At 37.5% G+C, this 17,675-nt stretch overlaps 1 protein-coding gene across 5 annotated transcripts in view; it reads right to left on the reverse strand.

Annotated features, from left to right (window-relative positions):
- Nucleotides 1-17,675, reverse strand: part of SPATA5 (spermatogenesis associated 5) — a 410,493-nt gene that overhangs the window by 352,902 nt on the left and 39,916 nt on the right. For all 5 annotated transcript variants that reach the window (XR_007725774.1, XM_050791095.1, XM_050791094.1 and 2 more), the window contains one exon: nucleotides 6,887-7,041. Coding sequence is in view for 4 of the 5 variants with exons in the window: in XM_050791095.1 (XP_050647052.1) it covers nucleotides 6,887-7,041 (155 nt within the window). In the remaining variant the exon portion in view is untranslated. The remainder of the gene's footprint in view (nucleotides 1-6,886; nucleotides 7,042-17,675) is intronic.

Raw genomic sequence — 17,675 nt, forward strand, 5'->3', positions numbered from 1 at the left:
TATAGACTAAATGGACCTAACAGACATATACAGAACACTACACCCAATGGCAGCAGAATACACATTATTTTCTTTTTTATTATTATTAATATTTTTTATTTTTCCATACGTTATTGGGAGTACAGGTGGTATTTGTTATATGAGTAAGTTCCTTAGTGGTGATTTGTGACATTTTGGTGCAGCCATCACCCAAGCAGTGCACACTGCACCTTATTTGTAGTCTTTTATCTCTCACCCTCTTCCCCCCAAAACCCCAAAGTCCATTATATTCTTATGACTTTGTGTCCTTATAGCTTAGCTCCCACATATCAGTGAGAACATATGATGTTTGGTTTTCCATTCCTGAGTTACTTCACTTAGAATAATACACACCTAATATTGGAGTTCCCAAAGGCATAAAACAATTACTAAGAGACCTAAGAAATGAGATAGACAGCAACAAAATAATAGTAGGGGACTTCAATAATCCACCGACAGCACTAGACAGGTCATCAAGACGGAAAGTCAACAAAGAAAAAATGGATTTAAACTATACCTTGGAACAAATGGACTTAACAGATACATACAGAACATTTCATCCAACAATCGCAGAATACACATTCTATTCAACAGCGCATGGAACTCTAAGAGAGACCATGTGATAGGCCATAAAACGAGCCTCAATAAATTTAAGAAAATTGAAATTATGTCAAGCACTCTCTCAGACCACCATGGGACAAAATTGGAAATCAACTCCAAAAGGAACCTTCAGAACCATGCAAATACATGAAAATTTAATCACCTGCTCCTGAATGAGTGCTGGGTCAAAAACGAAATCAAGATGAAAATTTAAAAATTCTTCAAACTGAATGACAATAATGATACAGCCTATCAAAACCTCTGGGATACAGCAAAGGTGGTGCTAAGAGGAAAATTCATAGCCCAAAGCGCCTACGTCAAAAAGTCTGAAAGAGCACAAACTGACATTCTAAGGTCACACCTCAAGGAACTAGAGAAACTAGAACAAACCGAACCCCAAACCAAGCAGAAGAAAGGAAATTACCAAGATCAGAGCAGAACTAAATAAAACTGAAAAAAAAAAAATACAAAAGATAAATGAAACAAAAAGCTGGTTTTTTGAAAAGATAAAATAAATAAACCATTAGCAAGATTAACCAAGAAAAGAAGAGAGAAAATCTAAATAACCTCACTAAGAAACGAAACAGGAGATATTATAATTGACACCACTGAAATACAAAAGATCATTCAAGGCTACTATGAACACCTGTATGCACGTAAATTAGAAAACCTAGAAGAGATGAACAAATTCCTGGAAAAATACAACCCTCCTAGCTTAAATCACGAAGAATTAGATACCCTGAATCACAGACCAATAACAAGCAGCGAGATAGAAATGTTAATTTAAAACTTACCAGCCAGGCATGGTGGCTCACACCTGTAATCCCAGCACATTGAGAGGCTGAGGCGGGTGGATCACCTGAGGTCGGGAGTTCGAGACCAGCCTGACCAAGATGGAGAAACCCCATCTCTACTAAAAATACAAAATTAGCTGGGCGTGGTGGCACATGCCTGTAATCCCAGCTACTTGGGAGGCTGAGGGAGGAGAATTGCTTGAACCCAGGAGGCAGAGGTTGCAATGAGCTGAGATTGCACCACTGCACTCCAGCCTGGACAACAAGAGCAAAACTCCATCTCAAAAAAAAGAAAAAAAAAAAAATTACCAACCAAAAAAAGCCCAGGACTAGACAGATTTACAGCAGAATTCCACCAGATATTCAAAGAAGAATTGGTACCAATCCTTCAATCCTTTTGACACTACTCCACAAGACAGAGATAGAAGGAACCGTCCCTAATTCATTTTATGAAGCCAGCATCACCCTAATACCAAAACCAGAAAGTGACATAACCAAAAAAGAAAACTACAGACCAATATCCTTGATGAACACTCATGCTAAAATCCTTACTTAAAAAAATACTAGCTAACCAAATCCAACAACATACTAAAAGGATAATCCACCATGATCAAGTGGGTTCCATACCAGGGATGCAGGGATGGTTTAACATATGCAAGTCAATAAATGGGATACACCACATAAACACAATTAAAAACACAATCACATGATCATCTCAACAGATGCAGAAAAAGTACTCAACAAAATCCAGCATCGCTTTATGATTAAAACTGTCAGCAAAATCGGCATACATGGGACATACCTTAATGTAATGAAAGCCATTTATGACAAAGGCACAGCCAACATAATACTGAATGTGGAAATGTTGAAAGTAATCCCTCCGAGAACTGGAAGAAGACAAGGATGCTCACTCTCACCACTCCTCTTCATTATAGCATTGGAAGTCCTAGCCAGAGCAATCAGACAATAGAAAGAAATAAAAGGCATCCAAATCAGTAAAGAGGAAGTAAAACTGTCACTGCTGATGATATGATTGTTTACCTTGAAAACCCTAAGGACTCCTCCTTAGGAGCAAAGCTCCTAGAACTGACGAAATAATTCAACAAAGTTTCCGGATACAAGATTAATGTATACAAATCAGTAGCTTTCTATACACCAACAGCAACCAAATCAAGAACTCAACCCCTTTTACAACAGCTGCAAAAGAAATAAAATACTTAGGAATACACCTAACCAAGGAGTCGAAAGACTTCTACAAGAAAAACTACAAAACACCACTGAAAGAAAGAGATGACACAAATGGAAACACATCCCTACTGTGATTTTTGAGGGGTGTTGAAGAGCCTTGTTTTGGCATATTAACAGGGTTGGTTTTCTGGTTCCTTCTCATTGGGTAGGCTCTGTCAGAGGAAGATCCAAGGCTGAAGACTGTTGTTTGAATCCTTTTGTCCCATGGGATATTCCGTTGATATAGTACTCTCCCCTCTTTTCCTATGGATGTGTCTTCCTGTGAGCCTAACTGCAGTGATTGTTGTCTGTCTTCCAGGTCTAGCCACCTAGCGAGTCTACCCAGCTCCGCGTTGGTACTGGGGGTTGTCTGTACAGAGTCCTGTGATGTGAACCATCTATGGATCTCTCAAATACACATTCTTTTCAAGTGCACATGAAACATTCTAAAGGATAGATCATATCTTAGACCACAAAACAAGTCTAAAAAATTTAAGAAGACTAAAATCATATCACGTATCTTTTCTGTCCACAATTATATGAACCCGAAATGAATAACAAGAAAAAAAATTGGAAAATTCACTAATATCTGGAAATTAAACAACATACTCCTGAACAACCAATGGGTCAAAGAAGAAATCAAAAGAAAAATAAAGAAAATCTTAAAAAAAATGAAAACAGAAACACAACATACCAAAACTTTGATATAGCAAAAGCAGTTCTACGAGGAAAGTTTATAGCAATAAATACCTACATTAAGAAAAAAAGAAATATCTCAAATGAACAACCTAATTTTACACAACAAATAGAAAAAAAAACAAATTAAGCCCAGAGTTAGCAGAAGGAAGGAAATACTAAAGATCAGAGCAGAAATAAATGAAATGGAGACTAGAAAAAATAATTTAAAAGATCAATATAAGAAATAATATAAAAAGATCAATATAAGTTGTTTTTTCAAAAGATAAGCAAAATTGACAAACCTTTGCCTAGACTACTATGAAAAAAAGAAAGAAGATTCAAATAAATAAAATCAGAAATGAAACAGGAGACACTACAATTGATACCACAAAAATACAATCATAAGAGATTAATGAACAACTACATGGCAACAATTTGGCCAACCAAGAAGAAAGAAATAAATTCCTAGAAACATACAACCTACCAAAAATGAATCATAAAGAAAATCTGAATAGGTCAATCAATGAGTGAGGGGAATAGATCAATAATCAAAAAGCTCCCTAACAAAGAAAACTCCAAGACCCAAGAAGTTATGCTTCTCAAGCATTAGCATCACTTTTTCTTTAAATGTTTCATAGAATTCACCAAACTTCCAATAAACTGAAGAGAAAGGAACACTTCCAAACTCACTTTATGAGGTCAGCATTAATGTGATACAAGAATGCTGTAAGAATAGAAGATTACAGGCCAATATCCCTGGCGAACATAGATGGAAATATCCTCAACAAAATATTTGCAAACCAAATTCAATAGCACATTAAAAGGATCATACACCATAATCCAATGAGATTCATCCCTAGGATGCAAGGCTGCTGGTTGGACATATGCAAATCAATCAACATGATGTGCCACCTTAAAAGGACAAAGAATAAAAATCATATAATCATATCAATAGATGCAGAAAAAGCATTTGACAAAATTCAACATCCTTTCATGACAGAAACTCTCAATACATTAGAAAAAATGTACCTCAACATCATAACACTATATATGACAAGCTCACAGCTAATATCATACCCAACAATGAAAAGCTAAAAACTTGTCCTCTAAGATGAAGAGCAAGACAAAATGCTCACTCTCACCATTTGTATATTATAGTACTGAAAGTTGTAGCCAGGGAAATTAGGCAAGAAAAAGAAATAAAATGCATCCAAATTGAAAAAGAAGAAAAAAATTGTCTGTTTGCAGATGACATAATCTTATATAAAGGAAACCCTAAATATTCCACCAAAAAAAAAATTAAAACCAATAAATGAATTCAGTAAATTGGCAGGATACAAAATCGACAACAACAAAAGTCAGTAGCATTTCTATACTCTAACAACTATCCAAAAAATTAAAAAAAGAAAATCCCATTTACAATAGTACTTTTTAAATATATAGAAAAAACTTAACCAAGACAGTGAAGGACCTGTACGCTGAAAACTATAAAATACTGATGAAATAAATAGAAGACACAAATACATAGAATAATGTCTAATGTTCATGAATTTAAAAAAATAACACTATTAAAATATCCATACTACCCAAAATTGTCTACAGATTTAATGTAACCCCTACCAAAATTCCAATGGCACTTTTCCCTAAAAAATGAAAAACAACCCTAAAATTCATAAGGAAACATAGAAGTCACCACATAGTCAAAGTAATCTCAAGCAAAAAAAAAAAAAAAAAAAGCTGTACGCATCACACTATCTGATTTTAAAATATACTACAAAGCTATGATAATCAAGACAGCATGACACTGGCATAAAAACAGACATACAAGTAAATGAAACAGAATAGGGCGCCCAGAAATAAATCCATGCATGTAAAATCAATTGATCTACAAAGGTACTGAAGAACACACAATGATGAAAGTACAATCTCTTTAAAAAATGGTGTCAGGAAAACTGTATATCCACATGATATCCACATGATAAACTGTATATCCACATATGAAACTGGCCTGTCTTCTCACACCACATACAAAAAATCAGCTCAAAATGGATTAAATATTTAAACATAATACCTAAAACTGTAAAACTACTAGAAGAAAACATAAGGAAAAGCTTTATGGCATGGGTCAGGGCAATGAATTTTTGGATACACTCCAAAAACAGAGTCAAGAAAAGCAAAAATTGGCAGGACTGCATCAAACTAGAAAGCTCTGCACAACAAAGGAAACAGAGTAAAGAGACAACCAATGGAATGGGAGAAAACATGTGTGAACCATATATGAGATAAGAGGTTACTATCCAAAATACTAAAATACATATTAAGAAATTCAAACAACTCAAAAGCGAAAAAAAAACAAACAACCTGATTAAAAATGGGCAAAGGATCTGAGTAACATTTGTTAAAAGAAGACATACAAACGGCTAACTGGTATATGAAAATATGTTCAACACCACTAATCATCAGGTAATGCAAATCAAAACTATAATGAGATATCACCTCACATCTGTTAGGAAGGCCACTATCAAAAAGATGAAAGTAAGTGTTGCCAAGGATATGGAGAAACCCTTGTACACTGTTGGTGGGAATGTAAAGTGGTAAGGACATTATGGAAAACAGTTTGGTGGTTCCTCAAAATGTTAGGTTACCAAAAGATCCAACAATCCAACTCAAAATGTTAGGTTACCAAAAGATCCAACAATCCTACTACTGGGTACATAGCAAAAGGAAATGAAATATCTCAAAGGGATATCTGCACTCTCATGTTCACTGCAGCATTATTCACAACAGCCAAGATACGGAATCAATCTAAGTGTCCCACAACAGATGAACAGAGAAAGAAAATGTGGTATAATGGTATAAAGAAATGTGGCATAATGGAATATTATCTGGCCTTATAAAAAGAGGAAAATACTGTCACTTATAATAACATAGATGAATCTGAGGAATAGTGAAATAAGTTAAGGTACACAAAAAGACAAACGATCTTATTCATATGTGAAAAAAGCTAATTCCAAAAGGTCGTATACAGTACGATTCCATTTATATAAACTTTCTGAAATAAAAATTTAGAAATGAGGGGAGGAATGAGGTGGGTTTGATTATAAAAGACAACATGAGGGATCTTTGTGGTGACAGAACTACTCAGTATCCCATGATGAATACACAAACCTTTTCATGAGATAAAACTGTATAAAACTAAATAAACACACACACGCAAGTAAAACTGAAAAAATTTGAGTAAGATCAATGGATTGTATCAATAGGAGTATCCTGCTTGTAGTATTGTAACATAGTTTTTTGGGTGTTTTGTTTTTTGTTTTTGAGACAGGGTCTCACTCTGTCACCCAGGCTGAAGTGCAATGGCACAACCATGGCTCACTGCAGCCTCAACATTCCCCAGGGCTCAGATGATCCTCCCACCTCAGCGGCAGCTGGGACTACAGGTGTGCACCACCACACTCAACTAATTTTTGTACTTTTTGTAGAGATGGGGTTGTATCATGTTGCCCTAAATTTTTTTCAGAGTTTAATTCAAACAGTGTAGCTAGTGTGGGATACAAATTACTTACATTTGGGACATCAATTGCTATTTCCCTCATGGCACTGGGTCTGATGTCATTCATTGCCTGCAAGAAATCATTCAGAGTAATCTTCACCAGTCCAGCCACCTTGACATCAGGGAGGTTAGGCTGTTTTTTCAGGATTCTCCGCAAGGCACAGAGACCTACAAAGAGAGGAAAGTAACACAAGATTTGTCTTCTCCTTAATAAATACAGACTGAATTGATGGCTCGGGTGGCCCATCTGGAGTGGTCTCCGTGAAGACACTGGCTGCAGCGGGGGAGGCATGGCCAGGGCTGCGTACTCCATGAAGCCAGTGGGAGCTGGGAGCAGGCAGGAATCCTGCTCTTTTCCAAGTTGGTGGGGTGGGAGCCCCACTTACCCAGGCACAGCTGCAGCCACCCAGCCATGGCTGTGGACCCAGGTATCCCTCCACTCTCAAGAACCCAGGAAGTACCCCCTGCCCCAACAGGCTCCGAAGTGCCTGCTTCTACTGCCTGGTCTCTCCCTAATCCCAGAAAAACTTTTTGCCTGCTCTGATTTCAGACCAAAGTTAAGGCTGAGCCAAGCCACTGTCATGACCCACCTAGGTATTCATGTGCTCAAGGTGGCGCTGACACACCAGCTCCCTGCCACCTTGGTCCCCTCCAGACTTTGGGTGCCAATGAGCATGGGAGGGAGGCTAAGGGTGGCTCGGCGCAGTTCTGCAAGCGCCCCTCAGCACGAACAGTCCAGGCACCATGGACAACATGATTGATGGCAGCAGGAGGCAGAGAGGCTCTTGGGCAGAAAGGAGTGAGTCCCTGGTGAAGCCCCACCTTCAAGCCAGGGACACCCTGAAGCATGGAGGGCAGGCTGTCAGCACTGGGTAGAGTCTGTGGCCCAGAGCAAGAACTTATGGTGCTTTTTCTGGGTCTGCCTATGGACCAATCAGCATGCACTTCCTCCCCTCTGAAGCCCATAAAAACCCGACTCAGCCAGGACTGAGTCAGGACTACCAGCTCTGAGAAGGAGCTACCCACTCTGGGTCTCCTCTCCACTGAGAGCTAGACATTTGTTGGGACACCCTGCCTATGGAAAGGAGCCACCCACTCCAGCTCTCCTCTCTGCTGAGAGTTAGACACTCATTGGGACAACCTGCCTGCAGAAAGAAGCCACCCACTGCAGGTCTTCTCTCTGCTGACAGCTGGACACTCATCAGGCTGACCAGCCTGAGGATAGCAGCTACTCACTCTGGGTCTCCTCTCCACTGAGAAGTGGACACTAGTCAGGATGCCAGATAGGAGCTACCCATTCCGGGTCTCCTCTCCACTGAGAGCTGGACACACATTGGGACAACCTGCCTACACAAAGAAGCTACCGACTCTGGGTCTCCTCTCCACTGACAGCAGGACACTTGTCAGGATGACCTACCTGCAGAAAGGAGCTACCCACTCCAGGTGTCCTCTCTGCTGAGAGCTAGACGTTTGTGAGGACGGCCTGCCTGTGGACAGGAGCTACCCACTCCAGGTATCCTCTCTGCTGAGAGCTGGACACTCCTCAGGACAACCTGATGGCAGAAGGACCTACCCACTTCGGGTCTCCTGAGAGCTGTTCTGTTGCTCAATGAAGCTCCTCTTTGCCCTGCTCACCCTCCAGCTGTCCACATACCTCATTCTTCCTGAAGGCTGGACAAGAACTCAGGACCTGCCAAATGGCAGGACTGAAAGAGCTATAACACAAACAGGACTGAAACAGGCCCACTGGTCACCACATTGCGGGTAACAAGAAGAAGAGGAGCTGTGGCCCTTTGGGGAGCTCAGAAGCAAGGGCTGTGATCAGAGCTGTGACACTCTCTTTGGGGCTCTGCTATTTCCAATATCTCCAAGCTTCCAGGTACCACCACGTTCCCTGGTGCCCACGGGGGAAAACACTTGTGGTACGCCTGGTCCAGCCACATCCTTACACAGAGCTGGCGACTGTGCCTGCACCTACAGCTGTCCACTCCACTGCAGCCAGCATGCCTGGCTGTGTGCAGTGGCCGGACCTCAGGCTCACTCACACCCTCTTCACAGCTCTGTGCCTGGCTCACCCTTGGCAGGTGTAGGATCCAGGCCAATAGCACAAGCCAAGTACAGCCTGCTGGGCCAAGTGGGCAGAAAAGCCCAGTGGGTCCGAGCAAAACTCAGGCAGAGGAGCCACCAGCCACAGAGGTTTCTGGCTGGAAAAGTGGCACCCTAAGGATCCTGTGACAGAATTATCACCAATAAAAATAATAAAAAACCCAAACCCCATGCAAGATTACAGCATTTAAAACATTTTGTCCTTGTAAGGGAGGGGATGAGAGGTGGGAAGGGAGGTGGAAGAATGTGAAGGATAAATGTAAAAATCCAAGCCCTTAGTTTTGTCAATGAAAATATGACAAATATTTAATATGAGAAAGCATAATTTACAAATATAAAATGGAATTTACAAAACAACATCCATAAAAAAAGCCATAAAGATTTATCAAAATAATTTGTTTGGGGAACTTCTTTTAAAAGAGTAAAATATTAAAATTAAAACATGCTTTTGCCCCTGCCCTTTTGGTAAATACATTCAAACTAGAATTACAAAGTTTTAAGGTATTGGGAAAACACCTTCAAGGAAACTTTCAGGTGGCAGTTGGAAATGTGATTTTGGAATACAAGAGCAAAGCAAACTTCAGAGTGATGTGCATACAGATAAGATGTGATATTATAGCAATGGAGAGATCTATAAGGGGAGGCTAGTGAGGGGGTCAGGGATGGAGGAATAAATGTAGAAGGCTCAATCTTAGCAAAGCCCATCAATTGAATAGCATAAAAAGAAATGATGGTTTTAAAAGGCAGAGGAAAAATAGGATGACATAGAATAAAAGGTACTAAAGCAGCCAGGAGGATAGTCAACAAAGTCAAATTTAGAGAGATCCAAAATAAATTCAAAGATATCATGCTGACTTGAGAAATTAGATACTAAGTTCCTTGTCTTTGCTATTTGCTTGAAGTTTAAACACTGACAAGAGTGAATGTTCCCTCCATTAGGTTGTGAGATTTAGAGCCCTTTGATCTGTGATAATCTTTAGTCTAGAAGACAGTAAGTCACTAGATGCTCTTTGTGTTAAGACTGTTTAATAAAATTTCAGTTTGAAGGAGTTTAATCTCAGAGATCTCTCAGAAACCCAGTCTGAATATCTGAAGTTGTCCTGGAACACCATCTAGCTTCCATGGTTTTTTAACCTTTCTTGTTCAAAACACTATGCCTCAATACAGTTTTACTAAATAAAAATGATACCACTCCATCATTCTGTTTTCACTTATTTGAACTTTTATATATAAACAGAAGCATTAATAAAAAGAAGACACAAAACTCCACAAAACAGAGGGCTGAGTATCTTTCACTACCAAGAAAAAGCAATGAATAGTACAAAGAAGCTCCAAAAATAGATCCCCTGCTTCCTAAAGCCAGCAAGTCACTTATTTAGGCCATCTTACAAATACCCACTTGCTTTTTCTGCCTTACAAAATGCTGAAAGATGGTTCTTCACATCTCTTGCATTTCTGCTTGAGAATAAAATCACCGACTGCCTCTGTTCAAGACTATCTTTTGAAGGATGTTGGTAAGCAGGAAAATAAAGTGTCTCTCTCCAAAGCAAAGGATAGACATGCTTACTGTCCATTATAAAAGATTCAGGTTCTATAATTCAAGGCTCCCCTACTTTGATGCAAGCTTATACAGGTTCAAGTGTCAGGGAGCCCTCTGTATCACTCTGTGAAAAGTGAGGCTCCGGAACAGGTGCGAATGCTGCTACCCTAGCTAATTATGTTGCTGCAATATTCTGTCCTTTGACTCTTCCGCAGGCACTAACAAAATCTGTTAGCCAGCAAGTAGAGTAAAACCTCAGGCCCTTTACAATTCTTGACATGTTTATGTCTGCTATGGTTTGAATTTTTTTGTCTCCTCCAAAACTCATGTTAAAACTTAATCCCTAATGACACACTGATGGAAGGTGAGGCCTAAAGATAGGTGTCTCCACCCTCATGAATGGATTAATGCAGCTATAAAAAGGGCTTGCAGGAGTGGGCTCACTCTATCTCACTCTTCTGCGATGTGAGGACACACAATGTTCCTCTCCTTTAGAGAATACAGCATTCAAGGCATCATCTTGGATGCAAAGAGACTGAGCCCAAGCCTCCCAGCACCTTAATCTTGGACTTTCCAGCCTCCAGAACTGTGAGAAATAAATTTCTGTTCTTTGTAAATTACCAAGTATGTGGTATTTTGTTATAGCAGCACAAACTGGACTAAGATGATGATAAATTGGGTTGATTTACTACTCAACATACTCATTAGTTAAATGGAGCAGAAGCATTAAAAAATATTACAGTTCAACTTAAGAGTTTTCAACTTTATGGCTGGGAGTGGTGGCTCACACCTGTAATCCCAACACTTTGGGAGGCCGAGGCAGGTGGATCACCTGAGGTCGAGAGTTTGAGACCAGCCTGACCAACATGGAGAAACTCCATCTCTACTAAAAATACAAAATTAGCCAAGTGTGGTGGTGCATGCCTGTAATCCTAGCTACTTGGGAGGCTGAGGCAGAAGAATCGCTTGAACCCTGGAGGCGGAGGTTACGATGAGCCGAGATGGCACCATTGCACTCTAGCCTGGGCAAGAAGAGCAAAACTCCATCTCAAAAAAAAAAAAAAAAAAAAAAAAAAGAGTTTTCTGCTTTACAGTGGTACAGAAGCAATATGAATTCAGTAATTTTCTTGCAACACTGGGAAGCTGCAGCAAGCCACAGTTCCAAGTCAGCTACACACATATTTTGACTCACAAGTTTTTTCAGGACATAACCCTATCATAAGTTGAGGAGTATCTATGCAGTGCTGTGTTGTATCAAACAGCACCTTGTGGCCTGAAAAAAATTTAAGATGTTCCTAAAACATCTAACATAACTGGACGTAATCAAAATACTTCAGTGCCAGATAGTATCTGGCAATACTTGCCAATATTTCTAACTTGGACCAGATACATCACTCTACTGAGACAGAAAAACTGAAACAAGTAAAATGGTCTAATAATTTGCCTGCCACATTTTTTTATATCATGCAAACATAAAATTGGACAATAAATGAGACATTATTTTCATTTAAGGAAGGGGTTTGGAAAACACAGGCAATATGTGGTTTTTAAAAGTATACTTAATATTGTAATATAAATGTATTTATAAAACACCAAAATCTCTATTATTGCTAATACAAACTACAGAACTTAAGCTGGATAAAATCTCCACTCCTCCGAACATAGAAAGAAAATAATACTTTACCGGAGGAAAAACAAAGGCAACAGAAACATGGAATTTTTCAAAAGTTAAAAAATAGTAAAGTACAAGCTGGGCACAGTGGCTCCCACCTGTAATCCCAACACTTTGGGAGGCTGAGACGGGTGGATAACTTGCATCCAGGAGTCCAAGACTAGCCTAGACAACATAGTGTGACCCCATCTCTAAAAGAAATTCAAAAATTAGCCAGGCTTCGTGGCATGTACCTGTAATCCTAGCTACATGCGATGATTGCTTGAGCCCAGGAAGTCAAGACTGCAGTGAGCCATCATTATGCTACTGCACTCAGCCACTCAACTTGGGTGACAGGTGAGACCCTGTCTCCAAAAAAGTAAAGTACAAAGACTGATTCTGTAATAAACATAGCACAACTTAATGTACCCAAATAATAAGTAAACATGTGTTGCAAGGTTTGCTATGCATACTAGTCCCTGATAAGCCAAGGAGACAAACGTAGGATATTCACTAAAGGCCAAGTTAAAATGTGTAACTAAAAAGACAATGGGAAGAGGATGAAATAATAAAAATACTTGCCTATTCCAAAATAATGAAAAAAAAAAAAAAAGGAAAAACAATATACAACAAGTGAGGCAAATAAGGAAGTAGATTGAACCTAAGTATTTTAAGGTATTACCCTAAATATAAATGTATTAAGTACTTGAATTTAAACAATGACAACAGCAGCTGGATTAAAAAAATAAAACCCCAATTTACCCTGCATACAAGTGATGTATCTGAAATATAAGAATATAGAAAGGTTGAAAGTAAAAGAATAAAAGGAATACTATGCAAATATACACAGAATGAAATATACATGGAAGGATAACAGTGCACCTATATCTACTATTAAACAGGCATTAAGTAAAAAGCATCACTAGACACTTGGGGTAATAAAAGGGCCAATTCACCAAGAATATACAAAATTCTAAATTAATACATGCCTGATAACAAAATTCAAAATATATAAAACAAAAGTAAACAGAACTAAATGTAGAAACAGACCTTGCTTGCAGGTTTTAACATACTTGCCTTATAAGCCAAAATTTTTAAACAGAATATATAGAAGATATCAGAAGATATGAAAAACAAAATTAACTCACTTATCCTTAATTGGCATAGATTAAAAAACAACATCAAAATAATAAAATAACTCTGTTTTCCAACATACCTGGAATATCTACCAAAACTGACCCTATGCTAGGACACAAAGCAAGTCTCCATGTAACTCAAAGACTGAAATCATAAAGCATAGTTCTCAGACCTCAGGAGAATGAATAACAAAATCAGTAACAAAAAAATGCTAAGAAATACACAAATATCTGAAAATCAGTTAATTCATTTCTAAATAACTCATGGTTCAACAAAAAATCATAATGAAAACTGAATTTTTTCAACTGAAAAATAATACAAATATAACATGAAAATCTGTAGGATGCTGCTACTGCAGTACTGAAGGGGACACTGGTAGGCTTAATGTACACAGAAAAAAAGACTGACAGTCAATGAGGCATTCATCTTAAGAAATTAGGAAAAGAAGAAGAAATTAAACCAAAAAGAAAAAAGAAGCAGGGAAATAATGAATAAAACAAATGCTAAATTTAAAAAAATAACCAATAAAGCCAAAGGCTGGTTGTCTGAAAATGTGAGAGAAGAGATACATTTCCAATATTAGGAATGAAAAAGCAGACATCATTACAAAACCTACAGTCATTAAAAAGATAAGAGGATACTAGGAATAACTTTATGCCAAATAATTTGAAATGTAGATAAAATGAACAAATTTCTAGGGGAAAAAAATTTACCGAAACTAATATACAAACAAAAAAACTATACAATTTGAATATTTCAATAGATATTAAAGAAATTAAATCTATAATTAAAACCTTTCCCACAGAGAAAATTCTAAGCACAGATGGTTTCAATGATAAATGTCACCAAATACTTAAGGACGAATATGACATTAATTTTTTAAAAACTGTTCCAGAGAAAAAATAATTCCCAACTTGATTCACAAGGGTAGCATAATCCCGCTCCCCAAATCTTAAAGGGGTATTACAAGAAAAAAAATTGCAGGTCAATCTCTCACATGAACATAGTGCAAATATCTTAAACAAAACATCAGCCAAAAGATCAATACATTAAAAAGAATTACAAAATTGTGACAAGTTGGCTATATTACAGGAATGTCAGATTCATGTAACACTTAAAAATCAATCAACATCATTCTTCACATTGACAGAATAAAGAGATCATAAGACTATCTCAATAAATGTAGAAATGTGATAAAATATCATTAATTATATTTTTTAAAAAGCTAGGAATAGATACAAACCTCCTTATCACACATACAGCCAAAAAAAAAAAATTCTTAATATTAAGTAACAGTTTGTAAACTTTCTCTTAAATCAAGAATGAGATAAGGATTACTATTGTTACCACTTCTATTAAATACTATCAGAGGTCCTATCTAGTACAGTAAGTCAAGGAAAAGAAAAAATAGGTATAGAGTTGAACAAAATAAAATTTAAAACTCATTATTTGAAATGTATACATAGAAAACTATAACATAACTGATAGATTTAAAAAACTCAAAAGAACTTACATACACACTACTAAAATTTTGTTTTTTGTGGTTTTTCTGAGACAGGGTCTCCCTCTGTCACCCAGTCTGGAGTGTTGCGGTGCAATCTCAGCTCATTGTAGCTTCAACCTCCCACACTCAAGCAATCTTCCCACCTCAGCCTCACAAGTAGCTGGGACTACAGGTGCATACCACCACGCTCAGTTTTTCTGTAAATTTTCTGTAGAGATGGTGTCCCACTATGTTGCCCAGGCTGGTCTCAAACTCCTGGGCTTACAGGATCCTCCCGCCTTGGCCTCTCAATGTGCTGGAGTTATAGGTATAAGCCACTGTGCCTGGCCCACGCCATTAAAACTAATAAGTGCATTTGGCAAGGTAGGTAGACACAGTCAATACAAAAAAAATTTACTTTTTCTATTGGGAGGCCAAAGCGGGTGGATTACTTGAGGTCAGGAGTTCATGACCAGCCTCACCAACATAGTGAAACCCCATCTTTACTAAGCTACTTAGGAGGCTGAGGCACAAGAATTGCTTGAACCCGGGAGGCAGAGGTTGCAGTAAGAAGCTGAGATCGTGCCACTGCACTCCAGCCTGAGTGACAAAGCAAGACTGTCTCAAAAACAAATTTTTTTTTTTACTTTTTCTAGACACAGTCATGCATTGCTTAATGACACGGACGCGTTCTGAGAGATGTGTCTTTATGTGATTTTGTTGTTTGCAAACATTATAGAGTATACTTATACAAATCTAGGTGGTATGGCCTACTATCCACCTAGGTTATATGGTATTGCCGATTGCTCCTAGGCTACAAACCTGTACAGCATGTTACTATACTCAATACTGTAGGGAACAGTAACACAATGGTATTTGTATATCTAAACACAGAAAAAGAAAAGGTACAGTAAAAATACAGTATAAAAGATTTAAAAAGATCCTGCCACTGCACTGTAGCCTGGGTGACAAAGCGAGACTCTGTCTCAAAACAAACAAAAAAAAATTATTTTACTTTTTCTAGATATAGCCATGCATTGCTTAATGACAGGGATATGTTCTGAGAGATGTGTCTTTATGTGATTTTGTCATTGTGCAAACATCAAAGAGTATACTTATGAAAATCTAGATGGTATGGCTTACTATACAGCAAGGCTACAAACCTGTACGGCATGGTACTATACTCAATACTATAGGTAACTACAACACAACGGTAAGTACTTGTGTATCTAAACACAGAAAAAGAAAAGGTACAGTAAAAATACAGTATAAAAGATTAAAAAATGTTATACCTGTGTAGGGCACTTACCATGAATGAGGCTTATACGACTGGAAGTTGCTCTGGGTAAGTCAGTGAGTGTGTGCTGAGCAAATGTGAAGGTCCAGGACATTACTATACTCTACTGTAAACACTATCCACTTAGGCTACACCAAATTTAAAAATAATAATACTAATTACACTACTACTTTACAATGGTTATGATGTCACTGGGTGATAGGAATTTTTCAGCTCCATTATAATTTTATAGGGCCACCGTAGTATATAACATCTATCATTGACTGAAACATCATTATGCAGTCCATGACTATACTAACATAAAATAATTACAAGTGAAATTTTACAAAATGCCATTCATAAGTGCATTCAAAAAACCAAAGTATCTAAGAATAAATCTAATGAATAGTATACAACACTTTTTACATAAAACTACCAAACTATCTTGAGGGAAATTAAAGAAAATCTAAAATAAAATGAAGGGATCTAAGAAGTTCATGGATTACAAGGTATTAACTTCCCAAATCTCTCCAAATTGATTGAAAGACTTAATAATTCCAATCAAAATGCAAGTCAGTTTATTAGATGGGGAGAAGGAAGAACCTGACACACTGATTTTAAAACTTCTATGGGAATGCAAAGGGCCAACAATAGTCAAGAAAATTTTGATGACCCTTTTTTTTTTTTTTTTTTAAATATCACTTACCCTCCAGAAATTAAGACTTTTACTAAGGCTGAAAGTACTAAAGACATTTCAGTATGGTGGACAAGGATAAGAGACCAATGAGGCAGAGCAGAGAATCCAAAATGAACACAAACCCTTGATTTATATACAACAAAGGTAACACAGAAGCAAGGTAGAAATGGATGGTCATTTCAATAACTGGTAAAACATATCTATATGAAAAAAGTGAAGCAATTGAAGATAGCAACATGAAAGGAAAAACAATAAAAGCATCAAGAAGATAAGAGAAAATATACCTAACAGTAGATTTGACCAAGATTTCTTAAGCTAGCTATAAAAATCACCAGCCATGGAGGAAAAGACTGATGAACCGGATCCTTTATATCAATATATATTATAATAAATACATAATTACAAACTTTCTGTTCCTTAAAAGATACTACAGAGAATAAAAATGCAAGCCACAGAGTAGAAGATATTTAAAATACATATATCTAACAAAGGTCTCACAACTAAGCTATATTAATAACTTCCACAAATCAATATATTTTTAAAAAGTAACCCTACAGAAAAACTGAATAGATACTTGACAGGCACATCGCAAAGAAAGACATCTAAATGGTCAATTCAAATATAAAAAGGTACTCAGTCTCAGTCATCAGGGAACTAAAACCACAATGAAATACTGCTATAAACTCCATGCCAGCATGCACGAGAAGCAACTGGAATTTTCACACACAACAGGTGGAAAGGTAAATTGGTAAAATCGCTACAAAAATGTTTTGGCAGTATTTAGTAAAAAGAATCCTATAACCCAATAATTCCACTCTTAGACAAATAATAGACAGAAATGCATACATTTGTGCACCAAAAGGCATGTGCAAGAATGTTCATGGCATTACTCATAATACTTAAACAATCGAA

The sequence above is a fragment of the Macaca thibetana genome, chromosome 5, assembly GCF_024542745.1.
Source record: "Macaca thibetana thibetana isolate TM-01 chromosome 5, ASM2454274v1, whole genome shotgun sequence".
In the NCBI taxonomy this organism is placed as follows: domain Eukaryota; kingdom Metazoa; phylum Chordata; class Mammalia; order Primates; family Cercopithecidae; genus Macaca; species Macaca thibetana.